General features: G+C 38.4%; 1 protein-coding gene across 1 annotated transcript in view; it reads right to left on the reverse strand.

Annotated features, from left to right (window-relative positions):
* The window catches only part of COPG2 (COPI coat complex subunit gamma 2), a 158,405-nt gene that overhangs the window by 89,447 nt on the left and 41,286 nt on the right, over positions 1–27,672 (reverse strand). The window contains exons 6-9 of the mRNA XM_031013057.3: positions 15,973–16,048; positions 11,438–11,530; positions 10,049–10,135; positions 8,848–9,005 (exon numbers count right to left, since the gene is read on the reverse strand). Coding sequence (XP_030868917.1) covers positions 8,848–9,005; positions 10,049–10,135; positions 11,438–11,530; positions 15,973–16,048 — 414 coding nt within the window. The remainder of the gene's footprint in view (positions 1–8,847; positions 9,006–10,048; positions 10,136–11,437; positions 11,531–15,972; positions 16,049–27,672) is intronic.

Raw genomic sequence — 27,672 nt, forward strand, 5'->3', positions numbered from 1 at the left:
AGGGACCTTGAATCAAACTGGACAGATTCTCTCAGATCCCTGACCATAGCAACTAGGGAATAGTAAGCATTACTTATAAGCTGTGAATTTTTGGTCCAATATACCACATAGCAAGAGAGAACACATACAGTTACACTTACTTCTACCCGATTTCTTTCCTGTTGTCTATTTGAAGGCTTTACCTCAATCAATTTTTTCCTTATCAATTTTCAATCAACTTTTCCTCACTCCATTTTCTTCGACATTTTGAAAGCTTTACATTCAACTTACATTCTTTATATAATTAAATATTATATTAGCTATATCTATATTACAATAGTTTTATATTATTACCATATTTTCCTCCCATACAAGATGACAACACACATACACAGCATACTTTTACTTCCATCTAATACCACCTTCCTTTTTTTACTTTTTTTGAGACAAAGTCTCACTCTGTTGCCCAGGTTGGAGTATAGTGGCACAGTCTCAGCTCACTGCAACCTCTGCCTCCTGGGTTCAAGCAATTCTCCTGCTCAGCCTCCTGAATAGCTGGGATTACAGGCACACACCACCACACCCAGCTAATTTTTCTATTTTTAGTAGAGACAGGGGTTTCACCATATTGGCCAGGCTGGTCTTGAACTCCTGACCTCAAGTGATCCTCCTACCTTGGCCTCCCAAAGTGCTGGGACTACAGGCATGAGCCACCGCACCCGGCCAACCACTTTCCTTTTTTTTTTAAAGCCTACAGCATCCGGTATTACCAGATAGTCTCGCATCCAAGTACTAACCAGGCCCAACCTTGCTTAGCTTCCAAGATCAGATGAGACCTGGCTTGTTTAAGGTGGTATGGCCATAAACTAATACCACCTTCTACACCATTATTTCTCATGTTGTCATCCTCTGGAATTTTACAGCTTCTAATTAAAAAAAAATTATTTGTAAACATCAATTCAGAATTATCAACTTTTCTACCCCAAATAAGAACCATCCAGCTAAGACACTCCCAAACCCCTGACCTGCAAAAATTATATGGAAAAATAAATATTTACTATCCCTTTAATCTGGTGTTACACATGACAGTATGAAAATCATACGTGAATTACTACAAAATTAATGTGCTCCTACCTCAGAGATAATCACTATACTAACTTTCAATACCACAGGTTAGTTGTGCCTATGTTAAGTCTAAAGTAAACATAAATGGAACTATATAAAATGTATTCATTTGTGTATGACTTCTTGGTGAGATGTATTTATGTGATTGTATTTAACAGTAATTGTTCATTTCCATTATTGTATACTATTTGACTATATGAATATACCACAATTTATTTTTTGATTCTAGCACTGATAGACATTTGGACTGCTTCCACTTTGTGGCAATTTGGGCATGGTGGCTCACGCCTGTAATCCCAGCACTTTGGGAGGCCGAGGCAGGTGGATCACCTGAGGTCAGGAGTTCAAGACCAGCCTGGCAAACATGGTCACACTCTGTCTCTACTAAAAATACAAAAAATTAGCAGGGTGTGGTGGTGCGTGCCTGCAATCCCAGCTACTGGGGAGGCTGAGGCAGGAGAATCACTTGAACCCGGGAGGCAGAGGTTGCAGTGAGCCAAGATGGCACCATTACACTCTGGCCTGGGCAACAGGAGCAAAACTCAGTCTCAAAAAAAAAAAAAAAAATTTGCGGCAATTATGAATAACAGTACTATAGGCATCTTGTACAGTTGATCCTCGAACAACATGGGGTTAACAGTGCCAACCCCATGTAGCTGCAAATTCACATGTAACTTTTGACTCCCCCAAAATATCACTAATAACCTACTATTAATCATCTTGTTGATAACAAAAATAGTTCATTAACACGTTTTATGTTATATGTAATATATATTGTATTCTTACAATAAAGTAAGCTAGAGAAAAGAAAATATTAAGAAAATCGTAAGGAAGAGAAGATATAACTATTCATTAAGTGAAAGTGGATCATCATAAAGGTCTTCATCCTCATCATCTTACATTGAGTAGGCTGGGGTGGAAGGGGAGGTCTTGATGTCTCAAGGGTGGCAGAGGTGGAAGAAAATCCATGTGTAAGTGGACCCATACAGTTCAAACCCATGTTGTTCAAGGATCAACTGTATGTCTTTTAACACACAAATGTATGCATTTCTGTTTGGTTATTTATAAGAAGCCAATTGGGATTGTAATTAGGGGTTTGTGGAATCCATAGGTCAATTTAAGAAGATGTATCTTTACAATATTGAATATTCCATAAATGTTATATACCTCATTTACTTAGGTCATACTTTAATATTGTGTAATTTTCTGTGTAGAGATATACACAAATTTTAGTAGATACATTCCCAAGGATTTGATTTCAATATAATTATAAATTGTACCATCTTTACAAAATTTTATCTTTTTGATGGGCTGCTGGAATAAGAAATACAATGACTTTGGATATCGACCAGCAACACTGGTAAATTTACATATGAGCTCTAATAGATAATGTACAGGTTATTTTGCATTTCCTATATATACAGCCATATTGTCTCCAAATATAGTGTTACGTCCTCCTTTCAAATTTTTAGGTATTTTATTTTCTTCACTTATTGCACAAAGTAAGCCTTCTAGCAAAATACTATTTAAAAAATAAAAATAGCAGGCATTTTTGTCTGTCTCATTCACAATCTCTAGGGGAAAGCTTTTAATAGTCCACCAATAAGTATAAAGTTTAGTGGAGTTTTTTTGTACTGTTGTCAGAATAATCATGTTCCCTTCCAGTCCTGGTGGCAGAGATTTCAATCATGAATTGCCATTAAATTTTATCAACCACTTTTTTCTGCACCCATTAAGGCATTAAGACTCTTCCGTATTTTTAAAATGAGGTATATTATGCTATGTTTTACTGTTAGATCAACCTTATACTACTAGAATAAACCCATACTGGGAAATATTTGGTCATTATTTCTTCATATATCTTTTTTGCTCCATTCTATCACCTTTGCTTCCAGATTCCAATTACATATGTGTTAGGCCACTTGATCTTATCCCACAGTTCTTCGTGGCTCTTTATTTTCTTTAATCTGTTTTCTCTCTGTTCTTCAAATTAGCTACTTTCTCCTGCTCTATCTTCAAATTCACTAACTCTCTTTGACTCTCTCATCAGCCATCTCTAATCTGCTGTTAAGTCCATGCAGCAAATTATCTGATTCAGTTATTGCACTTGCTGGGGCAGAATGGCTCCCCAAAGATGTCTATGTCTTCATTCCCAGAACTGATGAATATGTTACATTACAACATGGCAAAGGAACTGTGCTGATATAATTAAGATTGTCACCTAAATTACCCAGGTAGGTGCAATCTAATCACATGAGCACTTTAAAGCAGATGTGCTGAAAGAGGAGGCAGAAGAAATGTGGCAGAAAGGCAAATCAGAGATTCAAAGTGCAGCTCAACACACCATTTCTGGCTCTGACACGTATGAATCAATATGCAAGGGACTCAAGAGAGGCCTTTAGTTGCTCATTGAAAGCATGAGAAGGAATACAGGCAACCTCTAGAGGCACAGACTAACCTCCAGCTGAAAGCCAGCAAGGAAACAGAGACCTACAACCTACAGTCTCAAGGAAATGAATTTGGCCAACGACTTAAATGAGATTGGAAGTGGATTCTTCCTCAAAGCCTCCAGTAAGCAACAGCACTCCACCAACATCTTCACTTTAGCCCCATGAGGCCTGTGTCAGACTTCTAATCTACAGATCTGAGATAATAAATGGATCTTGTTGTAAGCCATTACATTTAATGGTAATTTGTTATGGCAGCAATAAAAAAAACTAACAGATTTTGGTACCTGTAAGTGAAGTGTTACTGCAACAAATACCTCAAATCGTAGAACTCACTGGAATTAGGCACTGGGTGGAAGCTTGGAAGAATTTTGAGGAGCATGATGGAGGAAGCCTAGTTTTGAAGAGACTTGTAGGAAATCTGATCTTAAGTGATCCACCCACCTCAGCCTCCCAAAGTGCTGGGATGCCTATAGGCCCAGCTACTCAGGAGGCTGAGGCATATGAATGGCTTGAACCCAGGAAGCGGAGGTTGTAGTGAGCTGAGACTGTGCCACTGTACTCCAGCCTGGGCAGCAGAGCAAGACTTTAAAATAAATAAAAGAAAGAAAGAGAGAGAGAGAAAGAGAAAGAAAAAGAAAGAAAGAAAGAGAGAAAGAAAAGAAAGAAAGAGAAAAGAAAGAGAAAGAAGGAAGGAAGAAGGAAGGAAGGAAGGAGAAAGAAAGATCGATCGATCTGGTTTTTAAGGACACTGCTGGTCAGGGCTTATGAACTGCCTACAGAAATCTGGACTTAAAAGATGCTGTAGTGAGGGCTCAGAAGGAAGTGAAAAACACGTTAATGTAAACTTGAGTAAGGTAGATCCTTGTTATTATGTATTGGCAGAGAGCTTAGTGAATTTGTGCCCTGTAGTTATTTGTGAAGCAGAACTTGTAAACGATGAAGTTGGATATTTACTTGAGGAGAATTCCAAAAATGAAGATGTGACCCAGTTTTATCTTGCTGTTTACAGCAAAATGTGAAATGACAAATTTCACCTATGGAGAGCAACTTTGGCCTGTGCCCCTGAGTTCCAGCCTCCCTGCAATCTTCCCTTCCTGACAGCCTATCCTATGAATTTTAGATTTGCTTAGCTGGCCCCCGACTTACATAATCAATAAACAAATCTCTACATATTTATATCCTCCAGGTTCTACTTCTCTGGTTGAATCCTGACAGAGTATTTTTAAGCTCTAGAATTTCTACTTAGCTCTTTTTGTAGTTTCCATTTCCCCTGTTCATTCATAACTATTTTCCATTAAAGTCATGGACAAGGCTGGGTGCCATGGTGCACACCTATAATACCAGCACTTTGGGAGGCTGAGGCAGATTGATTGCTTGAGCTCAGGAGTTTGAGACCAGCCTGGGCAACACTGCGAAACCCCATCTCTACAAAAAGTACAAAAATTAGCCAGGTGTGGTGGTGCATCCCTGTAGTCCCAGCTACTTGGGAGGCTGAGGTGAGAGGATTGCTTGAACGTGGAAGGCAGAGGTTGCAGTGAGCCAGGATCACGCCACTGCAGTCCAGGCTTCACAACAGAGTGAGAGACTCTGTCATAAATAAATAAATAAATAAAGTCATGGACAAATTTATAATAGATGCTACAAAGTTTTTGTTTGCTAATTCCAACGTCTGGATCATATCAGGGTTAGTTTCTATTGATTGCTTTTTCTCTTGGCTACTAGTCACATTTTCCAAATTCTTTGTACTTCTGGTAATTTTTACCATCTATTAAACATTGTAATGATATACTGTAAAGACTCTAGAACTCATGGAGTTTCTTTAGCAAGAAGCTTGGCTGGGATCAAACTCCAAACTTTATTTCCTCCATAGTGAGTTGCAGCTGAATTCTCCATTCAATTCTTTCATCTTACAACTACTGCTTTTGGCAGGTCTCCTAGAGTATTCTCCTGTATATATGTAGTCCAGTTGGTCAGCCAGTGATTTTTGCAGAGTTTAAAATTCATTTTGAGACTCATTCCTTTTATGGCTCCCTCTTTTCCAGGTTTTCCACTCTAAGTTTTCAGTTACTCTTCCAACCTCAAACTGTTTTGACCACTCTGTCCAGAAATACTGTAGCTTTCTGTCATCCTACACTGAGGAATTACAGAATGCCCTCAGGAGAATAGCAAAAAAAACCCACAAATTTCACCCAGTATAGCTTTTGTCTTTCAGGCATCAACTGCTTCCCTCCAGTTTTTGCTTGCTTTTCACCACTCCCCAGTATTTTCATACTGTTGTGGGTTATCTTCATTTTGGGAAGGTATAGCTTTGTACTAATGTCGATTATTATTTGCAGGAGGATTGAGCTGGCCAAGCTACACCATTATTGGAAGGAGGAAGCTCAACCGAATATTTTTAAATATTCCATTTTATCTTCTCTGTTGACATTTAAGATCTATATGTTTTACAAAGATTTTTTTGTTAGTTATAATATTCATCCTCAAGAGATTACAACATTCATCCTTATCACAGTGTATCATCAAATAATATACTACTGCATGAATGATACAAAAACTTTACAAATGTCCATTTTTCTCCCTCATGCCCTTTATACTACTATTTTCATATATTTCACTTCTACATATATATAAGCCCCATAATTTGCTGCTGGTTTTAGTAAAAATTGTATATATTTATAATTTACCTACATATTTACCTTTTAATTTACCTACACATTTACCCTTTCTCTTCTTCTTCATTCCTCCTGAAGATCCAGGCATCCATCTACTATCATTTCTTTTTAGCTGGAAAAACTCCTTTTAGCATCCTTCATGATGCAGGTATGCAGACACAAATCCTTTCAGGTTTTTGTTTTTTCCTGGTCGAAAATGTTTTAATTTCACCTTCATTTGGAAGAATACTTTTAGAGTATAGAACTCCAGATTTTCAGTTATTTGTTTCAACAATTTTAAGATGTCCATTATCCTCTCGTATCCATTTTTCTAATGAGAAGTCAACCATTCTTATTTTTGTTTCCCTGAATCTAATGAATTTAATGTGTCTTTTTTTTTAAAAAAAAAGGCGACTTTCAAGCTTTTCTTTCATTCTTTCTCTTTTGGTTTTCAACTTTTTACTTGTAATATATATGACTAGGTTATGATTAGGTGTGGCTTTTATTTATCCTACTTGAGTGTCACTGGCCATCTTGGATTCATTTTGGGTTTGTTGTTGTTATTTTTTGAGATGGGGATCTCACTCTGTCACCCAGGTTGGAGCGCAGTGGTGTCATCTCAGGTCACTGTAACCTCTGCCTCCCAGCCTCCCATGCTCAACCGATCCTCCCACCTCAGCCTCCTGAGTAGCTGGGACCACAGGCCTGCGTCACCATGCCTGGCTAATTTTTGTATTTTCTTCTGATAGAGATGGGGTTTCGCCATGTTGCCCAGGCTTGTCTTGAACTCCTGAGCTCAAGCGATTCACCTGCCTCAGCCTCCCAAAGTGCTAGGATTACAGCCATGAGCCACCGCACCCAGCCCCTTTCATTCATTTTGGAAAATTCTCATCCATTGATATGGTTTGCCTGTGTCCCCACCCAAATCTCATCTTGAATTTCCACATGTTATGGGAGGGACCAAGTGGGAGGTAATTGAATCATGGGGGCAAGTGTTTCCCATGCTCTTCTCATGATAGTAAGTCTCATGAGATCTGATGGTTTTAAAAATGGGAGTTTCCCTGCACAAGCGCTCTCTCTCTCTTTGCCTGCTGCCATCCATTCAAGACGTGACTTGTTCCTCCTTTACCTTCCACCATGATTGTGAGGCTTCCCCAGCCACGTGGAATTGTAAGTCCATTAAACTTCTTCCTTTTGTAAATTGCCCAGTCTCGGGTATGTCTTTATCAGCAGCATGAAAATGGACTAACATATCCATTATCTCTTCAAAGATTTATTCTATTCCATTCTGTTTCCTTTCCTTCTGAGACTCATTACACAAGTATTAGACTTTTTGATATATTCCCTAGGCTTCAGATGTTCTATTCTTTTATTTTCTTTTCTTATTTTTCTCCCTATGCTTCAGTTTGGACAATTTTTATTGACTTGTCTTTAAGTTCTCTAATCTTTTTTCCACTGTGTCCAATCTGCTATTAAGTGCTTCAAATAAATTTTTATTTTTGATATTGTATTTTTTGGTTCAAGATTTTTTTCTAGTTTCTATTTATCTATTGAATTCCTTACCCATTTACACATTTTGTCCATCTTTTCCACTCTTTAGTGGAAAGATGTAATTTACAAAAGTTACAAAAGTTCACTTTACAAAACCCCTTTGGGTGTTCACTTTAGAGAAGTTGTTTAAAAGTCACTGCCTAGTAATTTCTAAAGTCACTGCCTCCTAATTTCTATATGTGGGTCATCTGTAAGTCAGCTTCTCCTGACTGTTTTTTTTCCTCTTGTTTATGGGTTACATGTCACTGCCTTTGTATTTTTTGATTGTTTGCTAGACACTGCTTATAAAGGTGCAGTAAAGACTGATGTAACTAATACTTATCATTAGAAAAGTGCAGGTCCTTTTTCATTTTTAGCAGCTAATAGTCGATCTGGGTCAGGACTTTGCTGCAGCTTTAATTAAATTCAGCTATCTGCTGTTTACAAATGATCTGAGGAACAGATCAGGTTTCCCCTTTCAGCAGGGCATTAGTAGTAGTGGCAGATTCTAGAGATCTTTCTCTGTGTTACACCTCAGTTTGCCAGGCCACATAAGAAATCTTTGTTTTAGAGCTCAGCCATAAGCCTTCAGGCTGGGGAAGGGGTCTTCTTTGCTCCCTAGATCCATGCCCAGCTTACTATACCTCAAAAGAGCTCTCATTCCTGCCCTTCCCTAGCCTTCGAAAGACTGCTAAAGTATATTTGGTCACATCTTATGTGCCTCAGACTTGTGGAATGATCTTAGGCAAACCACTAAATGCAGTACTTCAACATTCTCTTTTATAAAAATAAAAGGGATAGATAGGATAATTCTTAATGTCCCTGCCAACGTTCATATTTAATTATCTATATATCTTATGATCAATGCATATATTTTTTGTTCAATATCAGTTTGTTAATGTGCTATTAATAATTAAGTACATATACAAGAGCATACAGTAAGGTTAAAAAAAGTGTAACTTGAAATTCCATAATTTTTTTTAAAAATTGAAAAACACTGAGCTCATCTGTAAAGTTAGCACTGCCTCAAAAAAATTCATAAAGGAAATAAACTCTAAGGTATATTAACTTTGCAAATGGAAAATAACCCAGGTTTAGGTGAAGACACTTACCCATCCTCAGTTTCTTTTAGTAAGCGACTGGCAATTCGGATCAGCATGCAGTAAGCAAACTGTGACTTGAGACCAGATTTAGTAAACTTATTCAACATCTTGGAAACAGCAAGTCGATCATTCTTTCTAAGGTGATACAGGACTCCCAGTGCATGGTACTAAAGAACATGAAAAAGAAGGTAGCACATGGATTAGAAAGATGTCAAAATATTTACACAAAAATAGAATTACATGGAACTAGATTAAAGATTTCTTTAAAATACCCAGGTCACATGTACACAAATATTTTTTTCACACTGAACTAAACACAGGCAAGACTGAAAAGATTAAACGTTTCTAATTTACCCCCCAGAAGCTGTCAATTCAGACTGGCAGGTATAAGGGAGGTGACATACAATCTGAAGATGGCTCTAGCAGGCTCAACACTGGCTCACACATCCTCAGTACACACGCTCTCGGGTCCAGGGCTTTACTGGTACTATCTGTCTCTACGAGTGGTTTTACATCATCTGTGGCCACCTTAGTAATTAAAGGATTAATCTCCTAAAGCAGGCTACAAGAGTGTCATCATCTTGACACTTTGTATAAAAACACATGATCAGAGTCAGGAGAACGAGAGTGTTTCCCAAGGGAAAAATGACTACTCTGTTTCCTAATAACTGAATATGCTACCATAGAAGTTATAAACATCAAGAGGGCATAAACGCCCTCTCAAATAAAATGGGGTACTTTACATACAATTTCCAGTGAAGAATTTAATCTTATTCCTCTTAAGAATAACCTAATAAATATCAAAAGAAGCTCTTTTTGACAAAATGGTTTCAAAGTTTCATAAAGTAAAAGCTGCTCCATATGATTTTTATAATGCCTATAATCAAGGCCTCAGAACTTGGAATTATCTTTTTACACAAATTATTTTTCAAATAAAAGACTGCCATGAGCATCTCAATCTACTACTGAATGTAACAATCTTTCCCAAATATTCCTACAAAGGGTCATCTAGCTTCTATGAAACACTTGAAGGGCAGTATTCAAACGGCAGTAATCATAATTAGTGAGATTCCTACTTCAGAATACGTACTAGTAGCTGCTTAATTTGCCTTTAGTTAATGTTTATCTAGGGAATCAATACACTGTCCCTACAATACAGGTTTAAAGAATGCTGATCCTGAGACAAGCTAATGTGATTCAATGACAATACCTGGACCATAATATTATCACTTGACGCAGCTTCTTGGGCTTCATTGATCCAGCGCTTAACCACATCATAGCTTATCTTCATCATGTGCTAAATACAGAAAAAAAATGAGAATAAATAATGCTTGGTCACTAGAAGCTTAGAAACATGAGTTAGTTTTCTTTGAAAATCACAGACATTTCCCAAGAGGAAGAAAACTATGTAGCTCTTGTAAGTCTATTTAGTGTCTTTACTCCTGCAGCAACTGATAAACCAGAAGTATTTTCTCCCATACCTGTTACAAAGGTGAGTATATGTAAGCTGGGAGAGGTGTGTAAAAGGAAGTAATGAAAGAGGAAGAACAGGATGGGGATGGACAGTCAACAGAATGGTGCTTAAATAACGTTATCATAACAAGCTTTACTTCCAGGAAACTCCCCTGGAAGAAAGAGAGTACTAGTATATTCTCTGCTATAAAACTCAGCCGATTATATTCCAGAATCAGGAACTCTTGTATTTAGATGTCTTACACATTCACATATAGGTAACTGACGTTAATCAAATGCAATGTGATAGGTTTTAATGTATAAATTGTGTTCTGCTGAAAAACGGAAAGAAAAATATATTACTGAAAAAAAGACCACTTCCTGGGAGGAAATTCAGAAGTGGGACAGGAAACTTTGGATTGAAGGATACACGTAGACAAAGGGCACCAGAAAAAGCAGAGGACAAAGAGACAAGTAGTAGAAGTCATAAAGGCAGGTCATAAAGAAGATTTTAAATGAAAGAAAAGGGTCCTAGGTTTCTTTCCTGTCCCATACCCCACACTTACCCCTCTTTTATTATGTGTACAACATAACTTTCAGATTTCCAAAACCTTTCAAACATACAAACATTTTATGTTTTTAATTGCTCAATGATCCTATAGATCAGCAATCTCCAACCTTTTTGGCACCAGGGATTGGTTTTATGGAAGACAATTTTCCCATGGACAGAGGGCATGGGGATAGTTTTTGGATGAAACTGTTCCACCTCAGATCATTAGGCATTAGATTCTCATATGAGGCCAGCAACCTAGATCCCTGCATGCGCAGCTCACAATAGGGTTCGAGCTCCTATGAGAATCTAACACTGCTGCTGGTCTGGCAGGAGGCGGAGCTCAGGCAGCAATGCTCACTTGCCTGCCACTCACCACCTGCTGTGCAGCCCAGTTCCTGACAGGTCACAGACCAGTACTGGTCTGAAGCCCTGGGGTGGGGACCCCTGCTCTAGATAAAACACACTTGGATAAAGTAATAGAGGTGTATACATATTTTTAACTGTTTCATTTGTGAGAGAATCGTAGTTATACTTTGTTTTCACAACTCAAAACTGTACCATGCTTAAGAACTAGGAAGCTGCTTGTTCACTTACCAGGGAAGATACCAGTGCTGAACTGGATACACTGGAAACTTTATCCACAATGGCCTGCTTCATGTATCTTTCAATGGCTTGCAACATTGTTCCCTAATAACATTCAAAAAGAAAAAATTGTTAAGGAAAAACATGTTTACGCAAAATTACTCTTATGCTTCAAAATAATTTTCAAAAACCAATCTTATATTTGTTTCTGTGCAAATATTTAGAATGCACCAAAAGGATGATAATATAGTAATAATATCCCAAAGGGCAGAACCCAAACAACGAAGTTGAAGCTTTAAGAAAGAACATTTAAGATTATATATAAAGAAGAATAACTGTTCAACAATGAAATAAACTGTCTCAAAACGGAGAATCTCAGTTTGGAAGAAATACACAAGCAGAGGCTGAACCCATCAGGAAAGTTATAAAGAAATCCCTATATGGAGATGGAGCCTGCTTTTGAAGTTATGAAGATTCCTCTATGTGAAGGGCACATATTATATATAGATCCCAGAGAGTCCTAGAAATCAAACGTAATCCCTGATTATCTGAGATATATAAAGAATTAAATGTGTAGTGTACTACTATAGTGAGCCCTCAACATAAAATCCTCTGGAAATACAGTTCTTTTTAACTTTAACTGGGAAAAAGCACTGGGAAGGTGGTGGCAGAGAAAGATGAGTAAAAAGACTGAGGGCAATATTCAGATGAAAAAAAGAGTTTTATTGCTAGCACTAGCATGGTCAAGTCTCACACTGCTACCAATGTAATGCAAAAAATAAAAAACAATCACAACAGAACAACAGTGCACCAAAAAATATTAAAGCATTTCTATTACTCCTTCTAGGATCCAGATTTATCAGATGTATAATTTGGTCCTGCTCAACCTTTACAACTTAAGAAGGTTACAAACATACACCTAAAATATACCCAAGCATGGGTATATAGCTATTATTCAATTTGCTTGGTAATGCCTGGCCTACCCTTCCTACTCAGAGTTCCCAGAAAGAGACAGCCTAACATACTACATGATCTCATCCCTCCAGATATAATGAACTGGATCAATGTTAAACACCTGACTCAGACACAGGTGGATATAAGCTACTGGCCTATTGCTGACTAATCAGATTCTCTCTCTTAAATGTTTCAGTAAGAGGGCCTGGGTCTAGTACATGATGGATCACCACAGTGAACAGCCTGGCCAACATGGTGAAACCCTGTTTCTACTAAAAATACAAAAATTAGCTGGGCATCGGCCTGGTTTTGGAAAATATTTCATAGGGAAGATCTGGAAATTTATTCCTTTAAAACTCTCCTCAGACAGATTTGAGGATATTGCCTGGGTATTCCTTGCAGTCTTACCATACCCTAGGAAAATCTTCATTTACCCTACTTGGAAGACTTCTTAATATAGGCATATCCAAACTCCAATGTCCCTGACTATCCATTATTTTGAGACACCAAAGCAAATGTCCTAGGAAGTAAGGAGGAAGACTTGTTGTTCTTGGAATAGAAGTGAGTTATGAGAGAAGTCAAAAACGATGGCTCCAAGCTGGTGTAGTGTGAAGGTCATGGATACGGTCCTTGGCTTTGCAGTTCCAGAAGTGGATTTTGTCAGTTCACACAAAGGTATTCATGTTTTTTGTCACATTAAATCAAACTCTTAGGAAGTTATGTGCATAACAGAATGCCAGTGCATTCTTTTATACTTATACCCACCAAGTGAACTGGATTATCGCTCCTGTTGGGGAAATCTTATCTGGGAAGATCAATTATAATCAGAAAGTTACATGAGGAGTGTGGATCTTGAGCATGGCTATTGTCAATGAGCTGATGAGCAGGTGCTCAGTGCCTGGCATATAATAGGAGCTCAGTAATTATGGAATGAATGCACTTCATCTATATCTTCATTATAGATGCTAAAGGGGAAGTTTAAGATTCTGATAGGCCACCCCAACATGTTTTTTGATCAGATAGATCTTTCCTTTTTCCTCAAGTTATACTCTTAAATGGCTATATCATGTAGATATTAAATCCAATAAAATTTCATGTCAGGGAATTATATAATTGCAACAGCTAAGTTTTATCTATCATCTCTGAGCCTAGAAGTTAGGACTGTTCATTTATAAAAGAGATTGGAGATTGCTTTCTTGTGCCCTATAGGAGTAGTGATGGTGGTAGCGGCTGAATGATCTGTATTTCACAATACTGTTTGGTGGCCAAGAGTGTACTGCATACAAAGAATGACACTGGGTGACCTTCAGTGCTGGCGCTTTCCTAGAGGTGGGACACCCTGACTAGGGAAGTGCTGAGCCACCTGTGGGCCAGCCAGCGGTTGTGGACTGTACTGTGGTGAGGAGGAACAATAAATTTCCCCCACTCCTTAGATCCCCCTTAGGACATAATACTTGATATTGCTTTTAAGGATAGACAAAAAGACAAGCCTTTTCAAATTTTAAAATCATTAGGGATGAGTTGCCAAAAAATTTGGATAAGTTTTATCTGGAAGCCAGAAGACATTGTCTCCTGAAGGCTTTTTCTGGCTCTAGGATAAGCTATTGAGATAGAGGAAAAGATGCCAGGCTGAGAAGTTTCATTTAGTATTTTAACAATAATAAAAAAGACATACAAAATCCAAACACTTCTTTTTACAATTCAGATATATATTTTTTTCCAAGTGCAAAATACTCTATGAACTGCATCATTTGCTGTTTATTGTTGATTGTGTAGGAGATGCTTACTATATTGGCAGCAGTGGAAGGCAGATATAAATACAGTATTTTGAGATTTCTTCTGCATTTTAACAAAAAGCCTCCCACATGGCGATGATTATTCTGAAACTTGAGTTCAGCTCACACAGAAGAATAAAGTTTTCAGTTTGTTCAAACTGCTACAAAAAAAAAAAAATTAGCCAGGTGTGGTGGTGGGTACCTGAAATCCCAGCTACTCAGGAGGCTGAGGCAGGAGAATTACTTGAACCCGGGAGGCGGAGGTTGCAGTGAGCCAAGATCATGCCACTGCACTCCAGCCTGGGCGGTGGGGTCTCCCTCTCCCTCTCTTTCCACGGTCTCCCTCTGATGCCCAGCCGAAGCTGGACTGTACTGCTGCCATCTCGGCTCACTGCAACCTCCCTGCCTGATTCTCCTGCCTCAGCCTGCCGAGTGGCGCCGCCACGCCTGACTGGTTTTCGTATTTTTTTGGTGGAGACGGGGTTTCGCTGTGTTGGCCGGGCTGGTCCCCAGCTCCTAACCGCGAGTGATCCGCCAGCCTCGGCCTCCCGAGGTGCCGGGATTGCAGACGGAGTCTCGTTCACTCAGTGCTTGAAAGGAGCTGGGCACATTCCTCAGCCCCGGGCTCAAAACAAACGAGCCCAGTACAAACACATCCCATCCTCCCATCCCACCACATATAGCCATATATCTCTCAAACTTCCTGAGCCCAGTACAAACACCACCAGGAAAGTCTCCGATAAGGAGACAGCCGTTCAAAGTTTTACTGAAAGAGCGGGAACCAAAGAATTCCTTTGTTCCCCTGTAACTTTCAGGCTATAAAATGCAAACACTCGCATTGTTCAGGGCCCTCTTGTATGCTGTGGAATGGAGGGACGAGGTTCGAACTTGTAGTAAAGATCCTTGCCGCTTGGCTTTGACTCTGGACTCTGGTGGTCTTCTTTGGGGAACTAACGGTCTGGGCATAACATGCTCAATGGTGCCCTTAGACATGGGAGACTTTTCATTTTGTTCTGTACTAAGAAAAATTCTTCTGCCTTGGGATCCTGTTGATCTATGACCTTACCCCCAATCCTGTGCTCTCTGAAACATGTGCTGTGTCCACTCAGGGTTAAATGGATTAAGGGCGGTGCACGATGTGCTTTGTTAAACAGATGCTTGAAGGCAGCATGCTCGTTAAGAGTCATCACCACTCCCTAATCTCAAGTACCCAGGGACACAAACACTGCGGAAGGCCGCAGGGTCCTCTGCCTAGGAAAACCAGAGACCTTTGTTCACTTGTTTATCTGCTGACCTTCCGTCCACTATTGTCCTATGACCCTGCCAAATCCCCCTCTGCGAGAAACACCCAAGAATGATCAATAAAAAAATAAAATTAAATTAAATTTAAAAAAAAAAAAGACCTCAAAAAAAAAAAAAAAAAAGAAAAAGAAAAAAAATCTGCTGTTGAATTCTTAAAGCTGCCCAATTTCTTGCCCTGGTATCTACCTATAAGCTTCACCTCAAATTCTGAGATTTGTGTCCTATAATAAAGCTTTTTAAGATAAATTTGAATGGGTTTTTGTTTCCTGCAAGCAATGTACCCTCACTACAACAGTTCAAGGGGGCAAATAAAGAGAGAAAATGGACTAACATAAATAAAGGAAAAAAATCTGAAGAAAAAAGAAAGGCTGGAGCCACAAAAGCCTTTCTGGTGATCATGTTTCTCTTATACTGAAAATTCACCAAGTCAGACTAGGAAATCCTACTAAATCTACATGGCCACCTGCAGATAAACATAGTGTTCCATTTGGTAACTCAGTGAAACAGATAACTTACATCGGTGATCCTGCAGAGAGCTCTGATGGCCGGGCCTCGGTATACATCTTCTTTTCCAGTCATGTCTTTAGTGAGACTAAGAAAAATCAAATTGGTTAACATAAGATCAATTAAAATCTCTCCCATGGAGTTCACCCCTAGCCAGTTTCCAATTGTCCCATAATTATCTTAATGCAGCTACTAATTCAACAAATATTTATGGAGCATATTCTTTGTATATGTGCTAAGACTACTGCGTAGAAAACTGTTCTAATTCAAGAATAAAGCAATGAGCAAAATTAGTAAAAAGCAAAAAGTCCTTTGCCTTCATGGAACTTATCATTCTGGGAGGAAGAAAGATAATCACGTAAACAAAACAACCCTTTCCCCATAATTTTAGATACTGATAATTAGCATAAAAAATAAACTAAGGACAATGGTATAAAGAGTCCTAGTCTGACATACCCCCAAATCCTAAAATCCCATCAGACTAGACATAACTTTTTAAAATAAATTAACAAAAATAATTAACTCATGAGGTATCTCTCTTTGGCATGGCTTTCTAAAATTATCAATGGCTTCAGACCTTTCTGCTGAGCTTCAAAAACAGGCAGAGGTGTGAACTAGCTACAAAATTCCATGTCCATGCTTTAAAGAGGTTTTTAACCTTTTACCCTCCCTTCTTTAGCTCCCCATGCATTTATACTACCGCTATCAATCTCTCCACTTCCTCAACTCCTCTCACATAATCCAAAATGGTCTACAACTCTGACTCCCTCCATTAGGAAACCAAGAGGAAGACGTTTTGACTGATAGTCCTTCATTTCTTTTTCAATTAGGAAAGCAATTTGGCCAGGTGTGGTGGCTCATGTCTGTAATCCCAGCACTTTGGGAGGTCAAGGTGGGAGGATCACTTGAACTAAGGAGTGCAACACCAGCCTGGGAAACATGGCTAAACCCCGTCTCTACAGATAATACAAAAACTAGACTGGTGTTATGGGGTGTGCCTGTAGTCTCAGCTACTTGGGAGGTTGAGGTGGGAGGACCGCTTGAACCCAGGAGGCAGAGGTTGCAGTGAGCTGAGATGGCACCACTGTACTCCAACCTGGGTGACAGAGTGAGACCCTGTCTCAAAAAAAAAAAAAAAAAAAAAAAGACTTTTTTTGGAAGTGTCCTGCACTTAAAAAATTTTGTAGCATGGGCATTTTTCCCTGATGCACTCTTTCTGGCTCTGTCAGATGCAAGCTTGGTTTTCCGGATTTCCAAGAGGATCTATGAACTAGATTCTACTGTCAGCATTGGGGAGCCCTGAACAATACACTCATTCAGTAATTTAAGTGCCAAGGACTATGAATTTTCCTCTGACCATAGCTTTAGTTGAAATCATAGGTTTTCATCATTAGATTTTAAAAATATTCTGTAATTTCAATTTTTACTTATATACTGTCCCAAAAGTTGAGGTTTTCTTTTTATTTTTCCATTTTGACATATCTGGGTACTATCTGTTCATTTTCTTCTCAAAATAAATGTATCACTTGATTGCACTGTAATGACAGAATAAGTCTCTACTATATTTCCACATTCTAGAATTAACAGGTTTTCAGGTGCTGAATGTTGAATAATTTGTAAGTGTTCCATGAATACTTATAAAGGTGACTTTTCTATTATAAAGGTAAGGTTTTCATAAGTATTAATCAATCTGTATCAAGTATATTATTCATATCTTTTTTACCCTTAGGTTTTTCCTTCTTTTTAAAACAAAGGCTGATACTATTTTGTTTCTATTTACATTTTTTGTGATTTTTGGCTTATGTACTTTGGTGTTACATTAATAAATAATTCATGACAGTTCCTCCTCATTTTGGATAAAGTACCTCATTCTTGTCTCATTCAAAACTTTTTGCATTTAATTCAATTTTCTAATTATTAATACCTTCACCCAAGCTTCCTCTCAGTAGTGTTTGCCTTATATGCTTTCACCCCTCCTTTTATATTCAAATTTTGCTTTGCCTTGTTTTATATACATCACAGTATGTAGCATATAGTTAGCTGTATTTTATTTTTAAACTAATCTGTATTTCTTTTAATAGGCAATGTCTGGTGTTAATTCTATGAATTTGTTTTGTGTTACATCTCTATTTTTAGTACTTTCTTTGTTTCCTATAAGGCAGTGTTATCCAACAGAACTTTTTTCAATGACGGAAAATGTTCCATCATTCAATATAGTAGCCACAAGCTAAATGTGTCTAATCAGCACTTGAAATATAGCTAGTGTGACTAATGAACTGAATTTTTAATTTTACAAAAGTTCAATTAATGTTCACTATAACAGCCATATGTATCTAATGGCTATCTTATTGGACAATACAGATGTAAGAGTGTCTTTTGTTTTCCTAAGTGAATGTGTTTTCTCTCTGAAATATGGGAGATTTACATTCTAGTTCTTTTTGTCGCTGCCATAAAACTTTAGATAAAAGAGTTAAGCTATGAAAGCAAAAAAATTAATGCACATAACCTTTCTCCTCTCTCATCTGCCCTCCCGTGTATCTCCAAATTTTTGTTAGTATTATCCTTTTTGTATTATCATGGATTATAACATTTATATTCTATCTTTAATCATAATTTCTATAGTAGTTTAACCCTACTTCTATAATTGAATACATTCAATGCTCACTGGTAATTCATTTCCTGTAGCCCCTCTATTACAGAATTCACTCTTTTGATTTAATATAACTTCAATGCTTAATTTTATTTTTCAAGAAAAGCTCACAGGTGTTATGGTCCCTGAATTCTTTCCAGTGTGGAAGTCTGCTTGTTGTCCCTGTACTTGAATGACAATTCGCTTAGCTGTATTATTCTTGTATCACATGTTCTGTTTCTTAAAACTTTGCAGACACTGTCCCCATTCTTTTCTGACACTGAAAACTGCCATGAATGGCTGAAGTCGGACTTAGTTTTTCTCACTTTTAAATGACTAGCTTTTTCTGCCAGAAGTCTTAAAAATTACTTGTTTCTCTCCACAGTACAAGTTAACCAAGATGCATGTTGGTATCAGTCATTCTGTTACAATTTTTATTGGAATACAGTATGCTATTTTAATATGTAGATTTATTTTAATATGTAGCTATGTTTTTAAAAGTTCTCTTTTTTAATGTTTTATCTATAAATAGGGTTACTACTTCAGCAATGTCAAAAGTTTTGCCCTCTCATCTCTATTAAATTGCTTAAATTTTTTTCTTTTAGTTCAGCATTTCAATGAGTGTTGAGTCAGACACTGTTCCAGACACTTAGGATACTTTAGCAAGCAAAAGACACAAAGACTCCTGCCCTCAACAAGCATATATTCTGACAGGGAACAATCTAGTAAATATTTCAGGCTTTGCAGGCTATATGACTACCCCACAACCGCTTGATTTGGTTGCTGTAACATAAAAGCAGCCATACACAATACATACACAACCCTCTGGCCCATAGAGTAGAGCTGGGTGCCACAGGGACTATTCCCAACCCTTGAAACCTAAAAGTTTACCTGATTAAATTTAAAAATTGTCTGGTGCTAGTGACTCTTTTCTTTCCTCTCATTGTCTCCCTTTCTGAATGGGAATGTATATAATTGTTATTCTGTGCCTGTCCTACCACAGTATTTTAGCAGCACATAACTTGTTTGCTAGTTTCACAGGTCCATAGATAAAGAGGAATTCTGTCTTGGGATGAATCATACCCAGAAACTCACCTATACTGGAGTTAGATGATTAGATTATGAGATTTGGGACTTTTGAGTTATGATATTTAACGAGATTTTAGACCTGAGTTAATGCAATGGGTTTAGATTTCGGAAGATTTTTACAATATGGTGAATGTGTTTTGCATGTAGGATGGATGTAAATCTTTAGGGACCAGACAGAAGCCTGTGGTAAGCTAAATAGCAGCCCCCAAAGACATCAAAGTCCTACTCCCTACATCCTTAAATGCACCTTATATGGCAAAAGGTACTTTGCAGATGTGACTAAGTTAAAGACACTGAGATGGGGAAATTATATTGAATTATTTGGGTGAGTCCTAAATGTAATCGCAAGTGTCCCCATAAGAGCAAGGCAGAGGGAGATTTGACACAGGAAGCATATGTGACAACGAATCAAGAGACTGGAATGATGGGAAGGGGGAGTTAGGATTCGATGAATGCAGGTAGCATATGTGACAATGAATCAAGAGACTGAAATGATGGGAAGGGGGAGTTAGGATTCGAGGAATGCAGATAGCCTCAAGAAGCTAGAAAAGGCAAGAAAACAGATTTTGCCCTAGAGCCTGCAGAAGGAACCTGCTCTGCCTATACTTCTGACATCAAACCAGTGAAACTGATTTTAGACTTCTAGCCTCCAGAACTGTAAAAGAATTTGTGTTGTTTTAAGCCACCAGATTTGTTAAGTTACTAAGTTTGTGGTAACTTGTTCCAGCAGCACTGGGAAATCAATGCACAGGAATGGCACATTTATTCTGTAAATATTTTAGACTTTACAGGTTATATGATCTCCTCACAACTACTCAATTCTGTAGCTGCAGCACAAAGGCAGTTATACACAACACATTAAGAAATAGTGTGGCTGTGTTCCAACAAAACTTTATTTACAGCTGGGCACGGTGCTCACGCCTGTAATCCCAGCATTTTGGGAGGCCAAGGCGGGCGGATCACTTGAGGTCAGGGGTTCAAGACCAGCCTGACCAACGTGGTGAAACCTCGTCTCTACTAAAAATATAAAAAACTGGCCGGATGCAGTGGCTCACACCTGTAATCCCAGCACTTTGGGAGGCCGAAGCAGGTGGATCACAAGGTCAGGAGTTCGCGACCAGCCTGGCCAACATAGTGAAACCCCGTCTCTACTAAAAATACAAAAAATTAGCTGGGTGTGGCAGCGCACACCTGTAATCCCAGCTACTCGGGAGGATGAGGTGGGAGAGTCACTGGAACCCAGGAGATGGAGGTTGCAGTGAGCCAAGATCACGCCACTGTACTCCACCCTGGGAGACAGAGCGAGACTCCATCTCAAAAAAAAAAAAAAAAAAAAGACAACAAAAAACTTCATTTACATGGTTTTGGCCATGTACCATAGCTTGTCAACCCATGTTCTATACCTCTGTCATAGCTTTGGCTGTCCTGACAGCAAAGGCTTGCATAAAGGTAGTTTATTTAGGAAGGTGTTCAGAGGGAGAAGTGAATGACAGGGAAATGAACAGGGAAGGAGGTAAAAACAATATAAAGACCTTTCCTTGAGTGGGTCACTGATGCTGGCAACTGGTTATTTAATGAGCAATCTTCCGAGGAGCCTTATGAAATACATCTCAGAACCACTAACTGTTAGCCCCTGGCTGAATGTTAACCCCAGAGTATTAATTCCGCCATACTTCTGGGGAGTATACATGTGAGCTGCAAGTGAATCTGAGTAGGCAAAAAACACTCAGTGCATACCTGAAGTAAGGCAGTAACAATGCCAGTGAGCTGAGCCCCAAAAGAATTGCTCATGATGCCACAGCTGGAATCAAAGATAAGGCCTGAGACCATGTGAAGTGGCTCAAAAGAGGTGTCCAATACAGTCTACCCTTTCCATCCTTCAAATTTGTTCATGTCCTCCAATAAGTCTAATCTATCATGGAGGCTTCAAGATGGTAGCAATCACTATTTCTACAAAAGACTAAATAAAGGAAGGTGAGTGGAACATAGTTCAATCCTTGCTGCTACAACTAATTCCAAGGCCATAATTGATATTCATCATCTCCTTCCTAAAACCACCCATTCTACATTTCCTTCCCCACTGGCCAGCACTTTACCTGGTTTTGGCTACTTCTCCAATAGTTGACTCAAACCTTTATCCCAAAGGATGTAAGCCCCGTGTTGGGTGCACCCTGATAGAACCACTGATTGTTCTCTACCCCTACTACCACTGTCAGAGGCAAGAAAGCACCAAAATATACTCAAGTGAATACCATGAATTCTAGACAGAGTCCTTTCTGCCACCATTATACAGAAATGATCCTAGCTCCTGATAGGAATCAAGGTCAATGACCTCTATGAGTACGGTAGCACTTTCCTTACCTTCACTAGAATGAAGAATCCAAAGTGACCTAACAGTGATCATCATTCCAAATATGCAAACTGGCTCAGTTTGTGGCCCTGACTTCTCTGACATGGGAGTGTCAGCTGCCTGTGGTTGCCAACGTGTCACTCAGACATATATAATCCTGAAGTGTGGGGTATTTCTGTGCTAAAGATAATCCTCAACCAACAGGAATCAAGAGCCAATGAGTTAAATGCTTCTGTCTTTTCACACCTGAAAAACACTGGCCCCAGGAACCAGGGTCTCTAATTCACATTTGGGGTACAGATGGGATGCTGTCTTAGTCTATTCCATGGGTCTAATTCTGTACTTTCCATTTGTATCAGATTGTATCTGAAAAATGTAGATCAGTCTGACCAAGGTGACCACATTATAGAGTCACCACACAATTTTATTCCACAGTCTGTTAGTCTGTTCATGTGCCAGTACCATGCTGTTTTAATTGTACACGCCTTAGATTTACTGACTAGTAGAGCTAGCTTCCTCTCCCCTCTACCCAATCCCTCACGGTTTTCCTTTTTCAGTGACTTCCCAGCTATTCTTACATTATATTTTCCACGTGAACTTTAGTACCAACCTGCCTAACTCCATAATGTGGTCTGTTGGTATTTTCATTGGGATTCCATTGAATTTATAAATTAGTTTAGGGAGGAATAAAATTTTTATAACATTGAGTTGGCCTATACTACAAGGCTACAGTAACCAAAACAGCATGGTACTGGTACCAGAACAGAGATATAGATCAATGGAACAGAACAGAGCCCTCAGGAATAATGCCGCATATCTACAACTATCTGATCTTTGACAAACCTGAGAAAAACAAGCAATGGGGAAAGGATTCCCTATTTAATAAATGGTGCTGGGAAAACTGGCTAGCCATATGTAGAAAGCTGAAACTGGATCCCTTCCTTACACCTTATACAAAAATTAATTCAAGATGGATTAAAGACTTAAACGTTAGACCTAAAACCATAAAAACCCTAGAAGAAAACCTAGGCAATACCATTCAGGACATAGGCATGGGCAAGGACTTCATGTCTAAAACACCAAAAGCAATGGCAACAAAAGACAAAATTGACAAATGGGATCTAATTAAACTAAAGAGCTTCTGTACAGCAAAAGAAACTACCATCAGAGTGAATAGGCAACCTACAAAATGGGAGAAAATTTTTGCAACCTACTCATCTGACAAAGGGCTAATATCCAGAATCTACAATGAACTCAAACACATTTACAAGAAAAAAACAAACAACCCCATCAAAAAGTGGGCAAAGGACATGAACAGACACTTCTCAAAAGAAGACATTTATGCAGCCAAAAAACACATGAAAAAATGCTCATCATCACTGGCCATCAGAGAAATGCAAATCAAAACCACAATGAGATACCATCTCACACCAGTTAGAATGGCAATCATTAAAAAGTCAGGAAACAACAGGTGCTGGAGAGGATGTGGAGAAATAGGAACACTTTTACACTGTTGGTGGGACTGTAAACTACTTCAACCATTGTGGAAGTCAGTGTGGCGATTCCTCAGGGATCTAGAACTAGAAATACCATTTGACCCAGCCATCCCATTACTGGGTATATACCCAAAGGATTATAAATCATGCTGCTATAAAGACACATGCACACGTATGTTTATTGCGGCACTATTCACAATAGCAAAGACCTGGAACCAACCCAAATGTCCAACAATGATAGACTGGATTAAGAAAATGTGGCACATATACACCATGGAATACTATGCAGCCATAAAAAATGATGAGTTCATGTCCTTTGTAGGGACATGGATGAAATTGGAAATCATCATTCTCAGTAAACTATTGCAAGAACAAAAAACCAAACACCGCATATGCTCACTCATAGGTGGGAATTGAACAATGAGATCACATGGACACAGGAAGGGGAACATCACACTCTGGGGACTGTTGTGGGGTGGGGGGAGCGGGGAGGGATAGCATTGGGAGATATACTTAATGCTAGATGACAAGTTAGTGGGTGCAGCGCACCAGTGTGGCACATGTATACATCTGTAACTAACCTGCACAATGTGCACATGTACCCTAAAACTTAAAGTATAATAATAAAAGAAAACAAAAACAAAAACAAAAAAACAGGCAATAACTCTGGGCATGGTGGTGCATCCTATGGCCCCAGCTACTCAGAAGGCTGAGGTGGGAGGATTGCTTGAGCCAGGAGTTTGAGGACAGCCTGGGCAACATAATGAGACCTTGTCTCAAGGAAAAAAATTGAAAAATAAAACAATTTTTTTTTTTCAAAAAACAAGGTATCTTTATATTTGTTTAAGTATACTTTGAGTATTTCAGGAGTATCTTAGTCTATTTGGGCTGCTATAACAAAATATTACAGACTAGGTTTCTTATAAACAATAAACATTTATTTTTCATAATTCTGGAGTCTAGGAAGTCCCAGATCAAGATACTGGCAAATCTGGTGACTGGCAAGGTCCTGTTTCCTGGTTCAGATGTCATCTCTTCTAGCTGTGTCTTCACATGGTAGAAGAGACTAGCTAGCTCTCTGCAGTCTTTTCATAAGGGCACTAATTCCAATCCCAAGGGCTCCATCCTCATAATCTAATCACCCCCAAAGGCCTCACTTCCCAACACCATGAACTTGGAGGTTAGGAATTCAAAATACATACTTGGGGGGACACAAACATTCAGACAAGAGTACGGGGCTTAATATTTTTTCTAAGTTTTGTACATTTATTGTCAAATGTATTCCTAAGTGTTTAATCTTTTTGGTTGCTGTTGTAAATGGGGTTCTGTCTATCTACTATTATGTCCTCTATGTGCTGTTTCTATGAAGACTATTGATTTTTTTTACTTTTTTATTTCAATAGTTTTAGGGGTACAGGTGGTTTTTGGTTACATAGGTAAGTTCTTCAGTGGTGATTTCTGAGATTTTAGTGCACCCATCACCCAAGCAGTAAACACGGTACCCAATATGTAGTCTTTTATCCCTTACCCCCTCCTAACCTTCCCCTCTTCCAAGCCCCAAAGTCCATTATGTCATTCTTTTGCCTTTGTGTCCTTGTAGCTTAGCTCCCACCTGTAAGTTAAACATATGATACTTGGTTTTCCATTCAAGTTATTTGACTTAGAATAATGGCCTCCAGTTCCATCCAAGTTGCTGCAAAAGACATTCTTTTGTTCCTTTTTATGGCTGTATTCCATGGTGTATATACACACCACATTTTCTTTATCTACTTGTTGACTGATGGGCACTTAGGTTGGTTCCACGTCTTTGCAATTGTGAACTGTGCTGTTATAAACATGCATGGGCACGTGTCTTTTTCATATAATGACTTCTTTTCCTTCGAGTAGATACCCAGTAGTGGGATTGCTGGGTCGAATGGCAGTTCTATTTTTAATTCTTTAAAGAATCTCTATACTGTTTTCCATAGTGGTTGTACTAATTTACATTCCCATCAGCAGTGTAACAATGTTCCCTTTTTATCACATCTATGCCAACATCTATTGTTTTTTGACTTTTTAATTATGGCCATTCTGGCAGAAATAAAGTGGTATCTCATTGTGGTTTTAATTTGCTTTTCCCAGATGATTAGTGATGTTGGGCATTTTTTCATATGCTTGTTGGCTGTCTGTATATCTTCTTTTGAGAAGAAGACTATTGATTATTATATATGAATTTTATATCCTGCCGTCCCACTAAATTATGAAGTTCATTTTATTACTGATTATCTGGGGTTCCTAGGTATTCAATCACATCATCTAAAAACAGATAGCTTTACTTCTTTGTTAACTCATTCTTATGTTTCAACTTGGTTTCTTTTGCCTAACTGCATTGCTAAATACCTCCAGCACAATGTTGAATAGCAGTGAAGATAATGAATATCCTTGCTGTGGTTCCTGATCTTAGTGGAAATGCCTCTAGTGTTTCCCCATTAAAAAAAAAAAAGGGATCATTTTTGACAACCTGTATTTGCCTAAAAAATTATCCATTAAATCTAGGTTTCAAATTTATTTCAAAGACTACAAATTTGTCTTTTGATTTTTACATTTCTTCTGTTTCTCCCTTGTCATTTATTTTGCATATTTATGCTTTCTCCTTTTTTTTTTTTTTAACCAACTTAGCTTACGGGTTTATTTATATTGTTAATTTTTTCAAAAATAGGATTTTGATTTAATAATTAGATATGTTTTTCTATTTTTTCTCATTCATTTCTGTTTTTATCTATACTAATTCCTATCATGTGCTTTCTTTTGAATTATTTTGTTGTTCCTTACCAGTTTTTTTGAGCCAAGAATTTAATTCACTTTTTATTCCTTCCTTTTCATTGATAAAAGGTATTTACTGCAATGAGTTTTTCTTTGATCACTCCTTTAATTCACCATATAGATTTATTAATTTATTTTTAACTGACACATAATTGTATATACTGATGGGGTACACAGTGATGTTTCGATACATAGAATGCATAGTTATCACATTAGGGTAATTAGCACATCAATCTCCTCAAACATTTATCATTTCTTTTACTGGGAACATTCAAAATCCTCTCTGAGCTATTTGAAAATACATAATAAATAACTGTTAACTACAGTCATCTTGCAGTGCTATATAGTCTATAGATTCTGATATGTAGTTACGTAGTGATTTGCCTTTTTTCCCCCAAATTCAGCATGACCATAAATCACAAATGACATCTCCAACCAGAAACATTCCAACCATAAAATAAACCCCTCCCTGACCAGAGACATGCCAGCCCCGAGACAACTTCCCCTCCGGCTGGAGAGATATCAGCCTCCCGAGTGCCTGCCACCACACCCGGCTAATTTTTTTTTTTTTTTTTTTTGTATTTTTTAGTAGAGACGGGGTTTCACTTTGTTAGCCAGGCTGGTCTCGAATGCCTGACCTCATGATCCACCCAACTCGGCCTCCCGAAGTGCTGGGATTACAGGCGTGAGCCACCATGCCTGGCTAATAAATACTCTTAGTCTATAAGAGAGAGTGCTCCTGAACGAAATCGGCCAGAAGCCCCTCTCATGTTTATTCTCCAAAATAAACCTATCGTTGACTGTTGAGCTGCTTTTCATGTTTCTTTCCTCTTTCTTTAACTCTTACACTTAGACCTTGAAGGACCCTAAATATCCACCTTTCCTTCCTTTTCCCATTGACACCTGACCGCCAAAAGGCACTTCTTTTTTCCTTTTTGCCTTTTTTCTCCTGGAGAAGTGTATGTTTGGAACACTGTCCCTTTATGTTGTGCTGGTCCTTTTAAATTACACTTGCCCTTTTATGTTGAGTATTTCTCTTTAAATTGTATGTCTAGCCTCTGAGACAGGGTCGCTCTGTTGCCAAGGCTGGAGTGCAGTAGCACGATACTGGCTCATGGCAAACCTCCACCTCCCAGGCTCAAGCAATTCTCTCATCTCAGCCTCCTGAGTAGCTGGGACCACAAGCATGCCCACCATGCCCATGTAATTTACGTATTTTCCTTGTTTGGTAGAGATGAGGTTTCACCATGTTGCCCAGGCTTTTCTATTGTGCTTAAATCTTTAAATCAAGTACACTTTGAAATCCGTTTCCTATAGTAAATGCTCTTATCTTCCCCACTAACTTT

Source organism: Gorilla gorilla, chromosome 6 (genome assembly GCF_029281585.2).
Source record: "Gorilla gorilla gorilla isolate KB3781 chromosome 6, NHGRI_mGorGor1-v2.1_pri, whole genome shotgun sequence".
Classification (NCBI taxonomy): domain Eukaryota; kingdom Metazoa; phylum Chordata; class Mammalia; order Primates; family Hominidae; genus Gorilla; species Gorilla gorilla.